The sequence below is a fragment of the Amyelois transitella genome, chromosome 7 (assembly GCF_032362555.1).
Source record: "Amyelois transitella isolate CPQ chromosome 7, ilAmyTran1.1, whole genome shotgun sequence".
Taxonomy (NCBI): domain Eukaryota; kingdom Metazoa; phylum Arthropoda; class Insecta; order Lepidoptera; family Pyralidae; genus Amyelois; species Amyelois transitella.
The window spans coordinates 7441322-7467011 of NC_083510.1; the positions used below are offsets into that span (position 1 = coordinate 7441322).

Below are 25690 nucleotides of genomic sequence, written 5' to 3' on the forward strand. Positions count from 1 at the left end.
TTGGATCTTCCGAGGTTATTAGAGTTATTTTCTAGAAAATAATTTTAATATTTTTCATTTATCACTTCCACAACGACAAAGTATTAAGGCTGCCGTTAAATTTCATTTTGAGCTTTTGAATCGGCGCTTTGTAAAAATTTCCGTAATTAATCCAATAGCGTTCAATTGGAAGCGAACATTTCCTTTGAGTTGCAACTATTCTCTTTTTAGTAAGCGTTCAGAAATATAACCGGCAATTAGCGGATTTAATATAAGTTAATGATAAAAAGATATACGTATGTATATCATAAGATATAACATTTTAGTAACGACTATTTTTTGTGTGTATAAAGATCCCAGCCTAGTATATATAGGATATTTTTTTTTAGAAACGCGGCAAAATTCTGTACCAGAAGAGTAATCCCTGTATGAACAAAAAACTAGATGTGATTAAATTATCTGAATCTTATATGATGGTATAAACGTATTATTGTATGAAAACTTATCCCGACTGTTTATATTCGTAACGCAAATCCAAGTGTATTTTGTTAACGATTCAATCCAAAGTTACTCGAGCTCATAAAACACGAATATAAAACTGTGCGAGTAACACATGACTCTTAATGAAAAGTATATTATCTCACATAAAAACATTTTATGCTCGTTTTCACTGCTGGTTATTAAATTAAATCATAATTTACACACGTCGAGTTAAATCAGACTGTAAGCTCGTGAAATCGCAATAAAAATTATTAGACTCGTTACAGCTTTCCCGCGCTTAGACCCTTTTTTATTTTTTTTCATATTAGAGATCCGTTCTGAACAATGACGTCATAAATGCCAAAACGATTTTTCATTCTCATCGTTAAAGTTTTTTCCTTACTCGTATTTGCCTTGAAACAATGACGTTATTTTTCAAACAATTATTTACATATCATGCGTAAATTTTAAAGTGATACAAAACGCAGAAATGATTCAAATTTTGGAGCACACTATGAAACACTTAACAATTTAAAACAGATATGATTCTTTACACGCAACCTATTAGATATTGTAGATGTAGAGTCGGGATCGGAAGCATTATATTTTACTTTGAATCGATTAATGTCTTTCGGATAGTGTAAGAGTCGCATAAATATTTCATATGACATCGATAGTGGGCTGTCGATCGCTTTTACGATCTTCATAAAAATCGAGAAGTGCTCGCAATAGGGATCTGCGTCTATTGACGCTTTATTCCATAACAATTGCTAGTGGGATCTTTTACGCGTTTAGTTTTAAACATACCACTTTCTTTTAAAACTATTCTGAAAACTCCATAGCACAGCAAACATTTTACCCACAGAATATTGTTTACCTATTCACCCCGTTCAAACATGGTCCTTAAAATCTCACCGATCACTCTTCTACCCCGAATTTGGCTTTCGTGTCCTCTGTATCGAAGTTTGTATACAGTAAGGTTCGTATAGGGTGACAAATCAATCAATAAAGGTTTTCCCTGTGGTCACAACTCCACACCTACTGAAGTTTCGGGTGGCGACAAAATGATTTGGCAACATTCCGTATATTTGATAAAACAATATTGACCCGTGCGAACCGAGGAAGTCACTTTGTGTCGCAACCGGAGAATCTATCGCTCCCATCTTTTAGGAATTTTCCGGAACATTTTAATATCACTAATAGATTATCCGTATTGGTTCCCGACAATGGAAGTAAAAGCGAATATTTCTTTTTGGCCGCGTAAACATATCATTTCGCCTCCGTGGTGTATCTCAAAAGCGGCCGATACCCAACCGTCTGATCTAAGTAAACCTTTCATGTAATTTTATTCCCGATATTTTGATATGAGAGACCCTCGAATCACGTTCATTCAAATGACATATTGGAGAAACGTTCGAGTACGTCCTGATCGGGAAAAGATCCACAGTTTCCTTTCGAGAGTAAAACCAAATACTATCTGCTGAAGAGCCAATATGGGGAATTGATTTTGCGCGGCTCTCATTCTCATATATTTAATTTAATTTTTTGATATTGTATATTGTAGTATTGTACCCTTTTTTTCTGTCAACTTTATTTGACAGTTAATTGATAATACTACATAGAAACATAGCTACAATTTGAATCCTAGGATCATCATAAAATATTGCAGTTTACTTTTTTTTGAAGCATGATTAAAATTTGTCTTTATATAATAAGACTTGAAGAGACCAATGACTACTTTCATCATAATGAAGGCGTTCAACATCATTCTTCATTAACTTGAGAAATTGTTATGTAAACGAAAACTGCCCTCTTTCACAGCGCATTCCGCCATTCTGCTCCGAAATTTCCATCCCTGTTGTTTCTTTGTTGTGAAAAATGTTATTTAATTTCAGGCAATTATTACACGCGCTCTACGAAATTACTCCAAGGAATAGGACCTCGCGGATGTTGGTTTTATTTCAGAAACGGTTCTTTTTTCTACAATGAAAGCTTTATGCCGCAAAATGGGATTCCAGCTGTTAGCGTAATCTGCTCTTTATTATATTATGTAAATTGCAAATATTCCGCTTTGTTATTCACCATTGATCAAGATTCCTACATTATTTATGAGAGAGTTATCTTTGATCATTATTTATTACGGAAAAATGTAGTAAGCGTTTAGCCAATCCTACACAAAGCGATGAATTATGAGCATTATGTTATCAATTTGGATAAGTATTAAAGATTAAATATTATACGAGATAGGTAATATCTAATAATTATAAAAGATCTGTTTGTACATTCTCGGACAGTTAGGGTGTTGATCGACGGAGTTTTGATTGGTCGACGGATATTTCAATTGGACATAATAAATGCGTAAGATAAATATATACAATTTTATTATATTATATCAAGTTAACACAGTAAAAGAGTAAATGATTTAAAAACAGACAAAACATTTTATTAAAACTAATTTTCTTTGGAATTAATGCCAATGTTCACGTATGATTACTTATAAATGTATTAATATTTTCACTATGCAAAATTATAATCTTGTTATGCACATCTTTAAGCATTTTTCTATATAATATTTGTTCAATTAGTACTAAATAAATAAATGTTCATGTTGATGGAAATGACAACGCCATGTAAGCCGGTTAACGCTATGTCATTTTATTGAAAGTATTCGAGGGAGAGCCCTTTGCCTTTATTAAGTGTCTCATGTGAGTGATACGACAAACCACCGAGACCTCGAAATCAAGCTCAAATTTTATGTCGCAGGAACAAAACAACCATTTAGGTTGTAGTCAATTATGTTACCTGATTCTTAGTAAAAAGTTTAAATTCTTCCGCTATGTAGGGGAGGCGGCCCAGGATTCTCTTAGGCCCAATATACTAAGGAGTCTTTTCTTCTATTGTTCTTATGTGTATATACATTACACGTGTATTCCATTGCAACGAAAACCAAAGTCCAACCTAGCTAGGACCCTCTGTTAACATGACTGTGGAGATCAGACAACAATATCCATACTGTTACTTGACCATCGGATTTATTCACGAATATTGATGAGGAATGTGTGTTATCGTACGTATGTCTATCTTTTTGGTTAACCTCAGCCATTAAGGAAGAAATCTTATGAAAGTTCCTGACTCGAGCCTCACTCATTTTTTTCTTCTGGACCACGGTCAAATTTTTTATTTTTATACTTTCACTATTTCGTCAGCAAACAAGATCCGGCAGGTGCGTCAAAATTTGCGATACAAATTCCGCGGCGACGCGACGACGCAACGCGTCATTTGTACATTCGCTTTATTACATAGCGTGATTTATACCTTCGCCCGGTGCGTTTAACTGCTGAGCTCTGTCATTTCGCCGTCCTAAATTGAGATTGATCCTGGCAAGACGTACACTGACACGACTCCAAATTGTATTTTTGTTTCATTTCGTCATTTGCGCAAAGAAAAAGATGACATGCATATACGGGCCGTGATGTGGCCTATATAATACAAATTGCTGTGTTGATATTTCCTTTTTCCATCCTCCTTGACTCTGCGAACTATTGCGTTGCATGTCAATTTGGAACGTACTTGATTTCTCATAACATCGTGTGTCAGATGTCAACGAAACAAGTTCTAGGCGTATATGACGTATGATAAGAAAGTTTTTTATTAAATCTACATCGCATAAAATGAACTGTCAGATCTGAAACCCTGTTTAGGTACTGCAATTATTATTTGTATGCTGGGAAGTACCTTATTGCAGACCGGAAAATTTTCTTTAGTTAAATATTTCTTTGATCTCTCTTTTATTATACTCACAATATTCCATGGATAACAACCGCGTCGAGCGAGTAATACCATTTATTTCTCATTTTATGGGAATTTTGGGAAATTGTCTCTTAGTGCACCCCTATACTTTATAAAAAAACCTACATGCCTAATTTTAAATCTCTATACCATGCGTTGATATGTCACTTAGTGTTCTCATTACATTTAAATTATTAAGATAATTATAATTTAGAAATAATTTGGATTAACAGATTAATATAATTAATAATGTAAATTTGTATTGTTACAGAGAGGCTCCGACGAGCTTCTTTCGCAGAGTGGCGTCACCGTCATGGCGCCCGCCGCTCCGCACCACGCCGACAACAACAACCAAGATTCTGCCGCTAAAAAGGTAAGTTCACTTTTATTTTTAATCTTTTCAACCGTATTTATATGTCGTTATTTTTATCCTTTCATCATATAAAAATGCACAAGACGCTCTTAAAATATCGGGGTGTGCCTATCCACGATCCTGGATTGGATAAGTCAGGTTTTTTCAGGAAGCGACTCCCGTTTGACCACCGTTGGAAACCACTTGTCTGTAAATGCAGCTTTCCTCACAATGCTTTCTCTCACTGTAAAAGCAACGGTTATCATTAAAACTATTTACTTATCATAACATTTAAAATAGTCATTGGTATATAGGAAATATGCACCTTGTGCGTAACCCTTTTATATTTAGCCACCGACGGTCTTTAATACCACTACCCTACCTTAATGTTTATTCTTTCATCATTTGTCTTAAAATATTTCAATAATCTCCAAATTTGTTCAAAAATTGTCTGCCTACTACGTCTACTACTACGAGCGTTCTACAAGCTACGCGGCTACGAAGTCTTGAATCTGTCGCTACGGCGTAGCGCGTCGTAGAGACGCGCACTCTAACTTCGTAGCAAGTGAAGTGCTTGTAGCTGTTACTTTAAGCACTACGGTTTTGCAAGTTTCGTAGACGTTTCAATTTGATGAAGTAAATTTTTTGTTACTTATTACTATTTTTATTTTCTTATTATTATTCTTAATTTAAATTTTCATTGACTTTTAGATGAGACTTACTACTTGTAATGTTTGAGTTTATTATTTTTATATATAAATAATACTGGTCTGTAAGAAAACAACATTCAAAAATTTTCTAACAGTAAAAAGTATATTGGCAAAAAGCTTATATGATATTATATAATTAACATATTATTGTATTATCTTTCAATTAAAATTTTCATGTTTTAAATACGTCGTATTTATAATTTTGTTTTTGTTACTATTTTATAACAAATTTTAATAATTCAATTTGTATTTACCATAACGAATCTCGAATCGAGATTTGTAAAATCAATTCGTAATTGATTTCATTTGCATTTATGACGAATGCGTGCGGTGCGCTGAGAGGGCCGCGGTTGCCTAGCTTTTTATAATTATCTCAATATAAAATATTGTTGATATTTGAAGAGCATCAGAGGTTGAGCAATTAAGAAATCCGACTCGAAAATGAAAAGATTGTTACCATAAACAGTTTAACAATTTTTTCAAAGTATTGCGGTATCAGTAAATGGTATGTTAATCATAGTATAGTTTCGGCTGTTTTTCCGAAGTGGTAGGCAGTTATTACATCTTTCTGTTTGTAAAGATTCTTGCATACTTCTTTTACTTCAAGTATTTCATGAAAGCTCGTCCATTTATGGTTCTGTCACCTGATCTTTGAACAGGACTTCCTGATTTAATGAAAATACTTTCGTCTTTCCCTTCGAACACTGACTATAAAAAAGCCTGTAAATAATGCAATTAGTGATAGTATTTCTACAATATTATCGGGAAACTGATTAAGATAACTAATATGTGGAATCAACGAAGTTCATTGATACAATATAGTTTAGCGTACGTGCGCCGCTTGCCGACAAGTTTGATGTAGAGGCCGGACTTGGTTCCCGGCGCTCGTATACAACTATAAGTCATCAGGACGCCTTCTGCTGAATAAATAAACGATTGCTCTTCTCAAAGGAGCTGTAACTGGTCATTAAGGCTTAATGCGGTAACGCACTATTAAGATTCTTTTTGCATTCTGCAAGTTGTGTAAATTACTCATCGAAATATTTTTTGGGAATCTCAGAAACTAATGAAACTTGCAAATTCCTTTTTTCTACATTTTACTCAAGACGGCGTTATTGCTAAATTTCAAAAACTGGCATCAAAAATGAACTTTTTACTAAAAGTCTCAATTGTCTAATCTTTAAAATCGCATTTCTTCGGTTACGTAATTAACCGAAAAACGATTAATCGCGATGAAGCGATAAAACGACGGAATCGCGAAACCGAAATAAGTATTAAAATAAAAGGCCCCTCATAAAAAGCCAACGTGCCATAAAGGGCTTCCCTGAAGGCTTCGGGGCCAAATTTTTATTAATTCCCACCCTGACCTGGCGATATCGGATGATTTTTTTACATAATACATTTGAAACAAAATGGAATTAATAATTTGCGACGAATAAGATTGGGGATTTCACGCTTGGACGAATTAATGAGGATGGCCCTTTAGTATTAGGAGTTTCAGTGATTCGATATAAATATACAAAATGTTTGATAATAAAATGTAAGATAACTGCTGAAATTTTGGGTGGAACTTCTATATTCCTTTAATCATCATCCTCTTGGCATCAGTCTTGGCCGCACCTTGCCTCTCTAGACAGCAGCCCGAGATGTAAGTCAGTTTTTTACACTCCCGTGTGACCTCCGCACTCCACAACATATACATGGTTTATGTTACTATTGAATATCATCAATAGTTTATTTCTAGTAAGAAAACTTAACCATGGTTAATATCTAGCAAACAAAATTCAGGGTCAATTCAATTCTGCGTTAATCTCTATTAATATCTTAGTTTACAAACAAGATGTTTACAAACAAAATAAAGTTCACTTAAACGATACTCTCGATTTCTTAGTGAGTTGAAAGAAGATTAAATTTATTAACATTCATATTGAGGTCTTTAAATAGCTTATACCTGGGCCCTGCGGTAGAAATGTCTAAAGAACTAAAAGAATATTTTAAGACTAGTTTGCGCCTCATCCGCTTAAATTATGTCACAACTTTATTCTTCTCGTTTTTTAGGAATTTCGGAAAATCTAAGATTATTTAATTAAGAGAACGACAAAAAAAAAACAAATAATAATAATTCTATTTTTAAATTACAACATTGAAAAATGCAATACTTTTCTGATACAAACTAACTACCAACATCTAAACCCTATCAAGCTTGAGGTAGCACAAACAATTCAACACTCGTATGTACATTTTTCGGAATTCCCGACACGAATGTAGGTAACTGTTGTTTTTAACTCACTAAATGGGAAACAATCGACACACATGAGGAACTGTAAAAAGTAAACATCAGTTTTGGGCGCATGCGGCTGTATTTTTGTCTCGTATTTACGTATGCACGGGGGCGATTTGCATGCACACTTTGTTCGCTGCACAAACATGTCTGTTTGTGGAGGCCCAAGTGTGGTGATGGACCACAGTAAGATGGATTCTACCATCAGTCAATGAATAATAGTGAGATATCACGCTTTTGTAATAAGATGCTCTATTGCGAAAATTTAGTTAGTATCATTTATGAAGTTGTCAATATGCAATTACTAATTAACTCAGCCAAGAGAAAGGTTATACACTTAATATCCTACTGCTAATTCGTATAAGGTGTAAACACATAATTACATATAAATTAAATAAAAATTATAAAATACGTTCAATATTAATACAAAAACCATGATTGTTTTGCAATTTGTTATTTTTTATGTACAATAATATACAATAAAGTTTACACAACAAAGAAACAAAATTTACCGATTTGAAGAATTAAGTCAAAATGTACCAAGCAGAATATTGGCGAGTAGAGTATGAGACAAAATTATTTTAAATGAAAAGAACCGAAAAAGCTTTCATGACAATTCTCGCCCGTAAAATTCGTCGAACATCAATGCATTGATTGATTACAAAAAATGATTCATTTTCAGTGAAAATGCAGCGTTCACATTTTATGGTCAATTCTTTTTTTAAGGGTTCCTTACCTCAAAGGTAAATACGGGACCCTATTACTAAGCCTATCGTTGTCTGTCTATCCGTCTGTCTGTCACCTCGCTGTACTCGTATCTCATAAACTATGATAGCTACAAAGATGAAATTTTTAACAAATTATTTCTTTCCGTTGCCGTATGACAACAAATAATAAAAATAAACCCCACCCAAATAACGTGTACTTTTCATATTTTTGCTCAGTATTAATAACGGTAACAGGAAGACTCTTATAATTAGGTAACACATAACATTTACTTGTACATTACCTTTTAAAATAAATAATAAAATAAGAAAAGAAAATATATAAGTGATAGTTGTATAACCATGTATATCAAACGTAACTATTATGCAATTTTTGGTTGATTTTAATAAACAGGCAAAAACGTGAATTTAAAAAATAAAAATTTAAGTTCCAAACCTGATGATGGTACGGAACCCTTCATGCGTGAGTCCGACTCGCACTTGGCCAGCTTTTATTTTCTTTTTGATAACTTTGATGCCGCTCTTCATAAAATGAAATGGAAGTATGTAGGTATGTAGCTTATTTATTTATTGAACTTGTCAATTATTATAAATGTAAAATGTTCAAAATAAAATTATGTAATTACAAATACCAATAAAAAATATTGTCATGCCCTTACTATATAAGAAGTGGCAGTAAAGTTTTCAAATAATCTAAATTTTCATCACGTTTTTGTTTATACCAAAGTGGATTGAAAACTTTTAAATTGTCTAAACAAATAGCTCTAGAGAGCAAAACATCGAATTAAATTCGCATATACCACAAAAACCATATTATACCCTCGCAAGCAAAACAAGGAATCAGCGCCATAGTGGACCATTTACTCCTGCTTGTTAAGGCAAACCTGAAAAAACCACGCCACAGTAATCTTAATTACATTGTGATCTCGTTACAGCCCGGCCTTAATTCATAATTAAATAGGGACGTGTCCCTGCGTCGCTTATTTATTTGCTATTTTATGGTTTTGCAATTGCGCCACCTTTTTTCAACTGCGGAAATTTAGACAGTGTTTTTTGCGTCACCCCTTCTTCTTTGTCACTCTGAATATTCATTTGGAGCCCATCGGCGGAATGGCGACTCGTTTTTAAAAGTATTTTTTTTATGTCCTCTCTTTGTGTTGTTTGCGAACACCTCGCACTGTGAAAATATTGAGGAAGTACCGAGCAATCGTTTTTTTACAAAATGTTTTATGAGTCTTACTTATCTTGTTAGGAAAATTCCTTGGGTTCATTTTTTGTTAAATTTTAGCTCATACAGATTTTTTGCTTTTATTTCGTACATCTTCTTGACTCAGCTTTATACTTCTAAGTATTAATTTAAAGACGCTCACCCTAATCGGTCGTTCAGCGCACAATCAAATGACACGGTTTGACAGCTGACAGTTGCTGACAACTGACAGTTCGTATTTTAATAATGCTCATAATGGGAAATGTTTTCACTTAACGAATACCGTATCAGACAGAGCACGTCTGCAGAAAACACACTAATCAACCCTCGTCCTCTTTGACCGGGTCATTAATGTCCAAATAAAGTAATTAATTATGTTCCCGTTTTTTTCCTCATTTTCCTCTGACGGCGTTCTGTAAAAACGTTGAGGGCCGCGCAATGAAGATCAATCAAATCAGTGGATGCTACAGGGGCCTGCGTTTACCACTACTTAAGCATTTACGAGGTTGTCTTACGGGGTTACGACTCGCTTGCACAGCTTGACTCTTGTTCTTTGGGGAACAAATTGTCTTTTTTACTTATTCATTGAAGTAATCCTATTAAATGCCTTTTTCGTTAGTACCTCCGGGATTTCTTCTGTTGATTTTCTTGTAGCCGGGCTACCTTGATAAATTACATTGTTCTTGGTATTTATCTCCGGGAATTGTTTAACTATAGGACAGTTAAACTTTATTTGTCGTTATACATGCATTTTGTACCTTATTGAATATTTAAAAGTGTATATATTTTAGTAGAAATGAATTTATTGTATGGATCCTCTTTATAAACCAATATTTTGTGAAGTGGTATTGATTAAACCTCAATAATATCCTTACACAAAATCTCTGGAGTATTCGGGACTCAAACTTAGGTCATATCTAACAAAGTCGCGCCCCACCAACAAGTCTAAGTAAATTCACAAGTATCCCAATATCAATAATAAAGCCAACAGACTCGAGTTTATCGGTTTTGTTCGGAGAAAATTCGGTAATCAATCAAATGATGCCATAAAGATATTCATTGGGCGGGCACTTACTATTTTACGGCTAGTTTTAGAGGCACTAAAACCATTTGGCTATCTTATTTTACGATTTTGTAGCAGGAACATGCCGAACGACCTATACAAACTTATGAAACAAGCCATTGGGAACAATGTTTTGACCGTGTTTCTACACTCAAATTTTCCAGTGATGATTTAACTTTTAAGGGACATTTTGTTGTAATCGACATTTGTATATGTTAGTATGTTATGAAAGAATTCTCTTAATAGACATATGGGTTGGTAAGTGAAAATCCTTTCTTACAAAAATGTATAAACTGCACAATTACTATTCACAGCTTTACAAACCTTAATGAATTTTCATGAAGCTGTATTGCTTATTCTATCTGCTGAACACTTGAAATAGTTTTCACTTAATGTTTTATTATGAATATCAATGAGCATGTTTTTAGTCAAACTAAAGTTGTAAAGCGATTCAGCTACCGAAGGAGAGCCACTATTAAAAGTTTTCCGGGACAAAGTTGTCCCCAGACCTATTCTTATGCATGAATGAATTAGCACCCTACTAAGCAAACTGAATTCTGGTAGCACCTTAATTTTGCATTTTTGCCTTCATTTATAGCCCCTTTATTTGATTTTAAGACGGTTGGCTCTGTCTACTCCGTAAGGTATATAGACATGGTAATATGTATGTATATTTATTTGTAAGCTCACATGCAGTCCTAGTTGCGAAGAAAAAGTTTTATTTGTACCAAAAAGCGAAATAAAGATTATAATTGAAAAAAATAGTAATAGTTACAAACAATCAAATTATGTTTATTTATACTTGTACATTATTAATTTTGTAAAGTAAACGTCAGACGAAACGCGAGGGCAGTGGCAATAAAGACGAGTAACGTTTTAGTGAGATCGCTACGGCGGTAATATTAAAACTTTTCCTCAAGCCTTTTAATCTCGCGAGATGGCAACTCAAATTAACTGCCACGATGTAATTATTACGTTATTCCGATGGAGAATATTACAGTTTTGTCGCATAATTATTGTCGATAACGATAACGTATAAAGTTAAACACAATTGGCATAAATTAGTTATACTTTTATATTTCGTTAATTGTGTTATGAGTTAATTTTGTTTGGTTGTCGTTATCTTTTTTATTTTTTGTTGACTTGGTTACGATTTTTTTTATTAATTATGAGATGAAACCGAACTTACACAAAAAGAATGATGAATGTAGATGAAGCGAAAGAAGATGTAGGTTTGCTTACCTCTCCAGAAAAGAGTCGAGAGACCGTTTCACCGACTTTAGTCCACAAATCATCGCAAAAATACTAGTTCTTCAAATAGTTATTATTGCAAGAGTCTTAGCAGCAAGTTTGAAACACGATTGAAGGTTGGCAATTTAATAACAATATTTACCAGATTGCCAATTAAAAGTTCCAACGATCGGTCCGCGATTTCCGGTGTAATAATGCTCTTGAAATTTTAACAGCCGATGCAATCGACTGTGGTGCAACTGAGGAGATGGTACTGGAAAAAATATGATTCAGATTCTATTGTCATTTAGCTTTAAGGCCTAAAAATCTGTGCCTATGTAATGTGGAGAATATAATATTATCACTGGCATTTTTGGAAAGAACTTTTGGTCTACCTTGTACTTTTAATTAATTGAATGCATTATCTATGGAGTTATAATTTTTTTTCTATATTAAATGTTAGAACTCAAAACTTATTAATTAGCGGTCATTATTTAAATAAATTTCAATCAGCACTGTGAAAAGTTTTTTTGACATGCGAAACCCGCTAGGTTTATGTTACACAAACTGTGCTGGTGCGAAGTCGGAATTTTTATATCGTATAATTTAAGTCGCGCAGTTCCTGTAACTTACACCTGCCTCTTGCACTTGCCTAACTTGCACTGCTACAACCTGTAGTTGGTAGTGATTTCTCTAATTTATAAGTACATACATATATTATTAGTACATGAATTTGAGAGGCATATATGTATGTATATACCTTCTTGATTTCTATGTTCTATGTCAAATTATGACACTCGCTATCGTCAAACAAACTTTAAAAGCACATTGATTGTAAATTGCAAATGTGATGTTAGATTAAAAATTAAAGTAAGATTTACCTATTTTGGTATCATTGAATTTTTGGCAAATTTTACACCACGTAAACTACAGTGAAACAGTATAATTCTACGAGCGCGGCTCGGCTCCTACTCAAACATTTCAACTCGTACAAAATCTATTTCCGTGCATTTCAATTACCTGAGCAAATCTGTGGAATCTCTGTCAGTAATAACATAATCTGCAGTATCTGAGCGCTGTTGTCATCCGCGCCGACCTGCCCGCAAGAGGATTACAAGGCGCCGCTCGACGACGTCACGCCCTATTCCGCTTGTACGCCAGATTTACCATCTGATATGTAATTGATACAAATAGGTTTTAATATCTTGTGAATACTTAGCGTGTGCCAGCTGTTTCTCTTCCCGTCTAGATTTTTAAAGTCAACCAAGGAAAAGGCTAATAAAGCCAATTAATCAATTGACCATGGAGACGAACGTGGTCTTACTGTTGTTTTAAGAATTGGCTACCTGTCTATCTCGTAAGGGATAAAGATGTAATGACATGTATATATTTTAGTAAGATGTAAAACACTTGATACCTGCAAAATGCGTCTGCAAAAGAAATTACCGTCGGTTGTAGATATATAAGTCTGTCTTTAGAAATGTTGCGCTATGAAAAAAGTTTATAAAGTTTGGGTTAGTTATGACGTAACATGCCGAGGTCATTATTGACTCATGCCGCTTGCCAACGTCACGCCCTATTTCATCAAAACGTATCGTAACGTAGGTTGTACGTCAACTGATATGTAATTGGTATCAATAGGTTGAAAAAATTGTACTACATTGATTATTGTTAGTCTTGATATCTATGCATCTGTAAAGCAATGAAGAAGGTGTTTTGCAAGAATCTTGTGAAGTTTGGGTTACTATTGTAGTGACAAATATTTTGACTATTTATCTGTCTCCGAAAATACTATGGATATTATTAGTCTTTTACAAAACTCTTCATTACTCAAATGCTTACTGTTGGTCAGACTCCAAAATTCGACTATGTAAAATGCAACTTATATGCCACCTCGACACAGTCCCGAGTGGAAACGCCCAACAGAGTATAGTAATATTAAATAAATAATATTGTCCACTGAGCTACATGTGTGAAGTGAGGAGAGTGGACATTGACTGAACGAATTCATAGCGAATGCCGACTCACACACACGTAATCAGTCTGCGGGTCAGGGACGATACAAGGTGGCCTAATGTGGTATAATTTTTATTGAAATGTGTTTCGGAATTTAATATTAGTATGTTTTTCAAAAAGTATTCTTTTTAGTTTTTTTATTGTCATATGTATTACATGTGTATCAATTTAAGTAAAATATATATTTTTTTCAGTTTCTTTGATATTTCTTTTTAAAATATAAACGTTAAATTTGGTTATTATAATATATTTATTAAACACTTCAAAGTCTAGTTCAGATGCCGATAGTGTCATAAAATGTCCCCTAAAGTTAAAATGTGTCTTGTTTGTATACAAAAGCTTTTAAAGAAAAGATGGCAACATTTCGATGGAAACACAACTCGTCTCGTCATACATGAATAGTATTTAACATAGCATTAAAATTGTAAAGTTTTACTAAAATTTCATTCATTCATATAGTCACGTCTATCCCTTGCGGGGTAGACAGAGCCAAAAGTCTTGAAAAGACTGGTAGTACACGTTCAGCTGTTTGGCTTTATGATATAACTAGCTGTGCCTGCGACTTCGTCCGCGTGGAATAGTTATTTTGGGCATCATTGAAGCCCTCAAGGATGCTCCTTCCACGATTTTTTTCACATTTTCCATTATTTCTTCACTCCTAATAGTTTAATAGTTGCATCTAGACGTTATATAGCCTAAAGCCTTCCTCGATAAATGGTCTATTCAATACAAAAATAATCTTTTAAATCGAATCAATAGATCTTGAGATTAGCACATTAAAAAAACAAACAAACTCTTCAGTTTTATAATATTAGTATAGATAAATCTAAGTGCCTATTTAAACTAAAAAAAATATTCTAATAGAATTATAACCAGAAATATGTACCTACAACTTACAAAAGAAAAAGACATGAAAATAAAGTTGAAACGCCTGTGCAATACTGTCTTGCCGTCGTCGGGTCTTCCCATACTCCCTTAGTGGAGTCGGAGTAGATTGGTGAGGGCTTTTGGCCCTCTTCAATGGCATCATCGCTGCCTACGACTGTAGGCAGGTCGATAGGGTGGCCGTGACTGCCTCGGTCTTCACGTCTTCATACACTGGGAGTTCCCATCAGCGGCGGCGTCGTCACTGGTTAACGACGTCAGCCTCAAGGCAGCGAGGGGAGGGTTTCACCCGACGGCCCGGAGGGAGCGGAGTGAAGCGGATGCCGCGCAGGTGGCTGTGTGATAACGCGTCCGCCCTCTCGAATATCTAGGTTCTCCCACTTCAAGTCCCTGAGCATCGTCGAGTTCCTCACGTAGCGCGGGGCTCCGACGACTGCTCTGAGACTTTGGTTCTCTTGGGCTCTGAGTCTTCTCCTGTTGGTCTCAGAGCAGAATGCGTACCACGCCGGGGCCGCGTACGTGAGACGTGATCTGACGTACGTTTGGTAGATCCCGAGCTTCTTCCTCAGGGGGAGGCTGGAAGAGAGAACTGCGTGAAGTCTCCCCCTGGCTGCCTTTGTCATGAAGCTTGCGCTCGCCTCCTGCCCCTTTTATACCCTGCCTCTGCTAGCCGCGTCGAGCGCGGCAACCGTTACGCAAAAATAATCCTTATAGCATGATTCAGTATTTACGCGCGATGGCTTGTTAGGGTATTTTATTTCATGTATAAGTTTGGTGTTTCTATACCGATTTCGATGATTCTTTTTTTATTGAATAGGTACTTATATTAATTTTTAAGAATTATGAATGAGTGTGAGTGTTATTAGTATTATAAACATCAGAGTAAAGAAATATAATCAGAAATCTCCGAACTGCTAAGCTATTCGGAATTACACGTGTTATTGCGAGTCAACCATAAAAGATAGACTTATGCTGTCTTGGGATATTTTTTTAATAATTTTATGTAGTATATTTCCGTTATACATGGTTTTGCTGTATCTTTAACCATTAAGGCTGCACACGCGACGGAAGCTTAAAAAATCAAGTAACTTCTCCCGTTTTCCCAACATTTCCTTTCACTGCTCTTCTCCTAGTGATTGTAGCGTAATAAAAAGTATACTATAACCTGCTCAGGAGTATGAAGAAAAACTGTACCAAGTTTCGTTAAAATCCGTCAAGTAGTTTTTGTTTCTATAAAGAACATACAGACAGACAGACAGACAGACAGACAGACAGACAGACAGACAGACAGACAGACAGACAGACAGACAAAAATTTTACTGATTGCATTTTTGGCATCAGTATCGATCACTTATCACCCCCTGATAGTTATTTTGAAAATATATTCCATGTACAGAATTGACCTCTCTACAGATTTATTATAAGTATAGATATAGATTGAGATTCAAATAGTGACAGGTTGCTAGCCCATCGCCTAAAACAAGAATCCCAAGTTTATAAGCCTATCCCTTAGTAGCCTCTTACGACTTTCAACATTAGTATTAAATGAAATGAAGTTAAACGAACAAATTAATCTCATTGAAAATAAAAGTGAACGAAATTTTAATGACGATATATAATATTTAATACTTAAATATTTTTTTTGATAAAACCAATGTTAACAGCGTCGGAAAGTTTAATATTAGCGAGAGTTATCACCTTAAATATTTTCATAAAACAGAAGTTAATAATGGTATATTATCCTAAGAGAGAATATCATAAGGTCATTAACACGGCGGCTGTGTATGCTATAGTTAATGACACAGCGCGACGGAGGCGGCCAACTGAGAAATAGTGTTTCAATAAACACGGCCCGCGCGATCATCGGGAAAATTGACCGATTCCGGGAAATCCTCGCACGAAAATGTCATGCGATATCTCTTTTTTCTGTTCTATCCGGGCCAAGATTTAATATTTATGGATGAAATGTGAGACGGAGCGGATGATTTAAAGTGCCCGATGTGGAAATCGTACCTCGCAGATTTTCTGACCCAGCGAAAGTAATGTCCTTCTTTACTTTACGTACCAGTTGTTTTCATTCGCGAGAAGAGAAAATACCGAAATGTACCCTCGAGCTTGGCGAACGAGCGTGTTCCACGATTTATTCCTCCCTTTGCACGGTACAGCAAAAAATATTATTATTTGTTTACCTACGGGGATTTGATTCTTTTGAAGTAGATTGTAACTGAACTCGGATTAGTCAGCAATACCAATCCTTATTATTCTGTTTAACGATCACAAGTTAATCATACGACAATCCTATAAAAATTCCTTTCATCTAATTGGTTGTTAAAAAAATAAACATCAAAATGTTTGTGTTTTGTGAAATCGTATCAAATCTTAGACTCAAAAAGAATTATGAAAACATCTTGGCGTGTAATTTCAGTCCAAAGGTATACTTATTTCAAGACTATTGAAGATCGATAGATTAAAACGCCACAAGAAAAGCGGTTCCCGATCTGTTCCGACTTTTAGCCCGACCTTTTGTCGGGCTGGCTCCACTTTATCCGAACTTAACAAGGTCGAACTAATAGGCATTAGACTCATTTGTTACACCTCCACGCTTCGCCGCCCACCAAAGAAGTTAAAAAGAGGCACAGATAGTTCACAACTTCCTCCAAATATTGTCGAACTATAATAGTAGACTGAAGTCATAAGCCTTTCCGACATCTTCTCGGAATTCGCGAATTCAGTTAATATAATTGTGTGGAATTGAGAATATAACAGGCCATATCGGTTTTAAGGATAATATTGAAGTACGTTGCTCTTTTCACCTCAGGAAAGGTGGAGTGTCATACAACGCTACAATATATTCGGGACTCGTTTTGGGCCCGCCGCTGTAATCAAAAGGCTCTCTCGGGAACAATGGCGCCCACATCGGGGTCCGCCCGATAAGCCTCGACAATTATACTACATCGACTTTTCAATTATCCAACCGGCTCTTCCTCGCGAACAATGCTAGGTTTATTTATGTATATTAGACCGGTCATTTTGTACGCCGTTTAGTCACGCGTTCACTACCTCAGACTCCATTAATGGATTCACCATTAAGAGTCGATTATTTCTCCTTTCTTTTCTATTTGCGATCCAAGGGCCTTATCTCAAGAGATTATTCAATTTGTTTGGAGAACTTTTTAAAGATATCTCGAGGCTGATCAGCTTTGGAACAATTACGGATGGTACTGAATGAACGACTACAATGATTCTTTAATCACGCGTACTGAATAAATTAAAAAATATTGTTTACAAAAAATATTCGTTACTTTTCATATCTTTATCGTTAACGGCGTTGACAGAGTCAATTGACACAAGTCTTAACACATGTAAATCTTGCTAATTCAAAACGATTTATTTTAACCGTATTATATTTTGTCCCAGGTGAAACTGGAACAGAACGTGGGCAAGCCGTCCCGGGTGATCCACATACGGAATATCCCCAATGAGACGACGGAGGCGGAGATCATCCAGCTGGGGCTGCCCTTCGGAAGGGTCACCAACGTGCTCGTGCTCAAAGGCAAAAATCAGGTAAGTTTCACAAGTCAAATGGCAGCTTTGAAAGTAAATTTTGAGTGTTTTAGTAGAAACATTTAAATGGTGACATGTTTAGGTATTTTGTTTCTCCGTCAATGTTAGATCATATTGTAAAGGTATCGTAGACGATCTGGTAATGAGTCATAACAAAAACAAATTTTCTTAACAGGTCTGTTGGACAGGCTGGATAAATACCTATAAGAGTACAGTAAGCGTCGCCTTTAGAAACATTGGCTACCCTAACTGACTTAGAGCGTTGTCCTATCCCGCGTTCGATTCCCGATCAGGTCAAAATCTAAAATTTTGTGAGTTTGATAAAGATCTTACATCGTTTATTAATAGTTATAAAAGTATTTCTTATAATACACATACCAGTGAGACTTACCTAATGCGATGACGTATTTCAAACGTTGTGCTCCTGATAGTTAGAAATGAAACCAAAAATATGCGATAGATATTTAAACAATGTTTATGTGTTGGTCTGACACACACACTGTCGACGTGTACGTACAGTACCTACATAAAATATATAACAAAATGATGGTCGCTATGTAAAAAAAATTTCAAAGTTTCCTCTTTCATGACGAAAATAGGAACAAAATGCATAGCTTTATACCAAGTAAATATAGATGTATGTATGTCTTATTGTTTGAATTTTCATTATTATTGCTTTAATAATTTTACACAGTGTTTTCATATGAACAGCAAAATTTTGCATGAAAATTAATTCCGTTAAAATTTAATGAGTTGTGGAATGATGTTACCTACATGGTTAAAGAGTTATTTCGATTAATGCTGTAGGTATGCATCATAGTATGAAAAAGATTTTAAGTTCGTCTAATCGTAAAATTCTTATTCAAAATATCATCACGCTCGTATGATTATATTAATAGAGTTTTTGATAGAACTCTTAAATCTTGTACTTTCCGAACAATATTTCAAAGCTCTTTAAATATTTGTAATAGATAAATTTACGTTGTTAAATATTAGTTTAGGCAGTAAGATACTGACAAATCGAACTAAAGCACACAATCACTATCTCAATTTACCAACGCGTTAAATCAACTTTACACAATTAGGCGTTCGATTAACTATTAGCCGAGTGGCCATACATCACGTTTTATCTCGTTACCGATAAAAAAAGATCCCTCATTTAGTAAATTAACTGTGCTACATACTCGAGGAGGGACAATAGACAGGGCTAGCTCGCAAACAACAAGTGGTGGCTCTGCCGCAAATAGGCCGCCGACAATTGTGCCGCCGACGCTCGTCGTTCTACCCGGTTGTCTGATGTTTTATTTTACCTATAATAAGAGTGGATGCAGGTCGTGTAAAGGGGCCGTGTGCTACTTGGACCAGAGGTAAAATTGCCAATTGATTTTCAACGATGTGTTTATTATTGTGCGCGTACAGTTGTTATAAGTAGGTATGAAAGAATAATATGAAACGGTCCCACCGTATATTGCATGTAAGAACTATAGTTAAGGTAAAGTTTAGGTAAAGGTAAGCTTAGATAAACTAAGTGATGAACATAAAGCGGCCCATATCTGCAATATCATCTAAGTAACCTTCAACATTGCATGAGAGAGAATAAGTTGTGTCAGCTGCAAAGTACTGGGTACTAATTTCTAACTACTTCTTCCAGTACTTAAAAATAGAAATTCATAGCAAGTTCATGGCGTGCTTATTAGCCCCATGGTTTCCATCACGGCATATGATTTTTGTGTAAAGGTACGAGTATGTTTTATATTTGTTACATTACTAGATTTTACCCGCAGCTTCGCCCACACGAATTTAGCGCCACCTACAAAAGAATACAGGTTTTTCGCAAAACCCACAGGAATTTTAGTTTTTGCCGGGATGAAAAGAGGCACGTCATGTCCTTCTTCAGACTAATAATTTTACCATATTGAAATACCGATACGAAGATTGGTTCAATAGCTAACTCGTGAAGAGACAAATAACAAATCTTACTTCTATTTATTATATTAGTTAGGATTTTTATCTGTTGTGCTAGTTCGTTCCCATCGAATTTTTCATACATTGAGATTTAAAAGATCTATTGCAAATTTATTTTAAATAACGCTGAACGTGGTATTTTTCAGTCTTTTCTTGTCTGTTGGCTCTATCTGCCTGCATGCTTGGGATATAGATGTGGCGACATTGATGGATTGACATACTAAATTCAAGCCCGTTTCGTCCTGTCATTAAAGCTCTAGATCAGTTGTGCCAACTGAAACCTATTCTATTGTTTGTTGTTTTTTCTCTTTATCTGTCCCACCTACATTTCTCTGATTGTTTGAGAAGCACTTCAACCTTTCTCGTCCACTACAAATAGTTTACGTTTCCCCGATAAGCCTATAATATTGTTTACGGATTTCTTTTATTTGTATTATAACTTGCGTTAAATACGTGATTGTTTAGTGTCGAAATGTACTTTTCTAAGATTATGAGAAAATTTTTAGTATATTAAACAAAAATCCCGGTTTAAAAATAGGTCATTTTATTTTGCTAGTATGACGGATTGTATGTATCTTTTTGGAGAGATTCATTTTTCAAGTTCAAATAAAACACCTTCGTAAAATGACCCCAAACACGAGATTGCATCTGAAATCATATTTAGCGGAAATTAAGGGGACGACGTCGTCGTCTAAAATAAATTTCAATTTGGGTCGAGAGGGCTCAATAAATAAGTGTCTACTCATAGATAGAAATCTTCAAACACGAGTAAGTACGGCTCTGGACATCGACGGAATATTTTATTGAAATTATCCTATTGTAATGTTTTTACAACCAAATGTTTAATAATAAAAATAATAACAAAAATTATTGTTTTCCTTTTTATTGGTACAAGGTAATACACCCGAGAAAAATTGACTGAAATTCATACTTTTGATTAATATATGAGTAAAAGCTATACTTGCACGAGTAATCCATCAAGTGAAATATCCATAACACATCATCCACACCATTGCCGAAGGCTGTGTCGGGTGCGAGAGAGTTATAAGGCGGCGTCAGTCGGGTTTACTGCGCTTTTACGTCCAAACGTCAAAATTTACGGTTTCCCGCTGACAAATTAAAAATAAGTTAGTTTACAACCCAGAAATAAAATGATAAAAAGAAAATCCAGAATTACGGACAGCCAGTCTCCCGACCGCTGCGACAATGTTATCCCGTCTAATAAATAGCCCTTATGACATCCACCCCGTATATCGTGGCGCGAAGGAAAACAATCTCTCTTCTAGCGCAGAAACAAGTCGAATCCCTTCTTATGAACGGCCATAGTCTCTTTGCTTACTTTTTTCTCATGAAATATTCTGGTCCTTTCTAAAGCCGCGCTCCATGCTCAAGGTGCAAAGCACTGGAAAATGTTTCATAAGTTTTCTCATTCCCTGCTATACCTAAATAGCTCTAAGGCTTTATTGTGACTCGTGCATTCTCGTAATTACTCATTCAGAATAACATAAACTTGTTTATAGCGAAGTGGAACATTGAATTCGTTCAATTTAATCAAGTTTGAATGTCCAACACTCGAAACTTGTAAGCGCTCTCGACTCGCACATTGGTCCTTTGATGGGCCCCGGGGATGATGAAAGTATCGCAGTTGATGGTAACCTGAGCATGTAGCCTCCGGTTACAAAGGCGCCATCTGTCGAGAGGTGAGCAAACATCGATGCGAGTGGACGCCAACAATCGCCCGTACTCTCGGTGATTAAAACGGAAGAGGCGTTGACACTATTTTACGATCGGCACTCGCGTGATGGCACACCTCCATTAATTTGTGAGAGTCGTTTTTAGGGTTCATCCTATCGATGTTTCAAAGCAACTCTTCCAAATATTGACCAGAAGTCTTTTTGCTACGATGGTTGCATATTGCAATTATACTACACAACATTAACACCTCCTTTATCGCGGCTCTTTCAAAATAATTTACTATCCTGCCATGTTATATCAATAAAATGTTTGTGTTTTTTAAATGTTTTTTAAATAAAAAATTAATAAATAATACGTAGATGAACCTAGCGTACCTTTTTATTTAATTATGTGATCTATAATTATCCTAGAAAATTTTCTAAATTTACAAAAATAACATAACTTTTTAAAAACGGCAAACAAAAGGCATCAATAACAAAATTACTTTCGAGAAAACTTTCTTTTCAAACATCGAAATACTTTTACTTTGTCGGATATTTTAGTCACCAATTGAAGATAAAACCGCTTTATAAACAAAACAATTGTTGGTTACAATTATTCTATAATACTATTATAACTGTTTTTGGTCAGTTGTACGAGGCAATGTGTATTGTGTATGTTGTATTTACCAAAAAGACCTATATGTAATTTACCAATTTCCCTGTTTGCGTTGCATTCACGTTCACTAGATATTCTATTTAATCTGCGGTTACACTTTGTGCGTTCTGTTCACTGGCCAACCGTGCAAATGCCAAAAGCAGTCTGCGGTGCAGTAGCCAGGTGGAAATAGTACCGAAATCATTGGGAAATCATAACGCGTTTAGATGAGCACAGTCATGTATCTGTGTTGTTTGACCGCTCTCTCTCGGATGTTGGGGAGCCGATTAATTGGACTTCAGTTGTTTGATCATTACAGCGATGTAGTTGCTTAACGTTGGCTTTATTTGTGTACCGGTCTTAATACGATGAAACGGTTTGATTGGGGTTATGATTAATTATGTGCTGTATGTTTCACGGCATCAATAGAAAAAAAGAATAAGACCATTGCATCTCTTTCTGAATTGAAACTTGATCTTGTATACTCTTACTTAAAAAATCTATAGGATATCTTTTTTGTCTTTTGACAAAATTATTATAAAATTACTATGCATTGATTTTGGCAAAAGCCTTTTATACTTCAAATGTAGCGTCATTCAGTATTATCATGTTTGACAGGCATTCTTGGAAATGGCAGAGGAGATCTCGGCAGTGGCCATGGTGGCGTACTTCGGCGGATGCGTTGCCCAGCTGCGCGGGCGCGCCGTCTACGTCCAGTTCTCCAACCATAAAGAGCTCAAGACAGACCAGACACACAGCAATGCCGTAAGTGCTTGATGATAACGTTTTTTTTTTAAATCATAGTCGTAGTCTCTGGCTCATATTGTTAAAAAAAACTTTCAGTGCGTTTATGCTGCACAAACTATATAATAAAATAATAATATTAAACTGTACAGTAATCCCGTAGACCTTCTTACAATACTCGAAGTAGTGAAAGAAAATCTTCAAACTATACTCATGTAGACCACATAAGTATAGTTTGAAGATTTTCTTACAAAAAAACAGAGGCAGTGTCAAGGTACAATAATGTACTTCTTGCTTGTATTAATTTTACTAACTACACATGGAATAACGCAAACTGCTCTTTAAACATATCATGCTCGGGAATGCCTGCTTTTTAATTGGAGAATAAATTGAGAGATCCAATTTTATGATACCGCAAGGACAACATTCAGGAAAATCAGTAATCATTTATTACGAATCAACTTTAATTATATCAATACTGATGACTAATGATATTACCAAACAAACTTGCGAATCGACATTGTTTAAACATCAACATAATTAATAATGTTCATTTGTAAACACGCCGACCATACCTAAAATCCGTACAGCCATTTATTTCGAAATTGTGAGTTCGGAATATGGTCTGTGTATTCCGGTCTAATAACGTAACGATAGTTCAATTAGCCCTATTACAACAGATTTACCTCTACAAGCAGATTATCGGAGCGTATGCGATGGAGCATTCAGAGAGCCGGGCGACCAATTGGGAAATTCATCCCCTGCGGTCTGCAGCGACCTGTTAATTTAATCTTTGTTAGGGGCATCAAGAACCCACAATTTAGATAACAGTATTCAATAAACCCGCATCGCGCCGGTACGTGAGCGACGTTGTTCCGATTTGATTGAGTTAGCGAACTACAGACTACACTGTTGTCGCCCATTCAATCCCTGATACGCTGTGCGTGACTCCTCTACGCAGTTATGCATGTAAAAGGTGCCTCATTTGCTTACAAAGTTAATGTGCAATATTCGTTGATGTTTACAAATTGATATATTGAATTAAAACTTACGGGGTTGTTTATCCTTATTGACGTGACTTATTGAACCTTGATGATGATGATGTCGGTAAACTATTTAAGATAGAAAACTATATGTATATATTTTACTTATATCACTATGGCGTAAAATATATTAAAAGTAAGTAAATCTGTAGACTTACTTACTTTTAATATATTTTACGCCATAGTGATATAAGTAAAATATATACACACATCTTCTCATCAAATATATATACATCACACATATACCATAAATGCCTTATAGCATTTGCTATCGAACATAACCAAATGGATCTTTCCTTCCTTACCGAGGCTGAATAAGGGAAGTAATCAATATTTTCTGTAACAAAACACCCAATGGGAGGATTAATTAAAACGCTTAATTAGTTTCGTTTATCCAAGAAACCTATCAAAAACAACCCTCTACCATCTAATGGCTGATAATATCAAGTGATGAGAAATGGTTCTTACCTATAATTTTCATTGGTATTATCGAGACGAATTCCAAAGAAAATATTATTTCATAATGTTGCCACTCGACGCGAGTTTACCTTCTCTCTGAAAATAATTATAATTATATTAAGAGGAATATAGGTATATTTCGTATCGAAATATTAATCCATATCGTTGGCACGTTCTCTTGTTAATTAATAAATACTAGTAGGTATGATCGGTTTGTCAACAATACAAACACGCGTCTAAGTCAACATAGCGGCTAATTAATGTGATGATTAAACCGAAAACGGATACAAGTAGGTGTCTATTATTATCTGTTTGACTAAATCCGTGTGTATTGTGTGGTGAGTAAACACTGGCACGGCGTTGAGAGAACTGTGTAAGTGGCAAATAGTAGTTGCCTAAACGTTTACCAATACCATTTTATGTATACAAATGTTAAGTATATGAACCGTTTGCAATTATTTGAATTTTTTCACGCCATGATTGTGATCATATCCAAGGGCTCTTCTTAGTGAAAGTTATGGAGACAAACGCCATGATCCATGTTTAATAAACTAATTATAGTAGTGGCGATAATAAAAAAGAAATGTAGCTAACTTTAGAAAACTATTATCCTAAGGAATATAATCCCAGTAATGATTGTTACTTCCATTAACAATTCACAAGGGGAAATCTGTAGTAATAGGCACGCGCCTATAGTGGCCTGAACCCATTATAGCTTCGCCGATTTAGGGTTCGTTGTTTAGTAAATTGCTGATCCCTCGGTCCAAAAGGTCCCCGATTTAATTTCAAATCATCTTATGTCTAATGCTTTAAAGCTTTGCTTCTGTTGTTAGGTATACTTATTCCATTTAATAATTTATCGCTTAT

General features: G+C 35.3%; 1 protein-coding gene across 10 annotated transcripts in view; it reads left to right on the forward strand.

The window, feature by feature from the left end:
- The window catches only part of LOC106133233 (polypyrimidine tract-binding protein 2), a 366610-nt gene that overhangs the window by 308758 nt on the left and 32162 nt on the right, over nt 1–25690 (forward strand). For all 10 annotated transcript variants that reach the window (XM_060945000.1, XM_060945003.1, XM_060945004.1 and 7 more), the window contains 3 exons: nt 4520–4621; nt 18135–18281; nt 23196–23342. In XM_060945000.1, coding sequence (XP_060800983.1) covers nt 4520–4621; nt 18135–18281; nt 23196–23342 — 396 coding nt within the window. The remainder of the gene's footprint in view (nt 1–4519; nt 4622–18134; nt 18282–23195; nt 23343–25690) is intronic.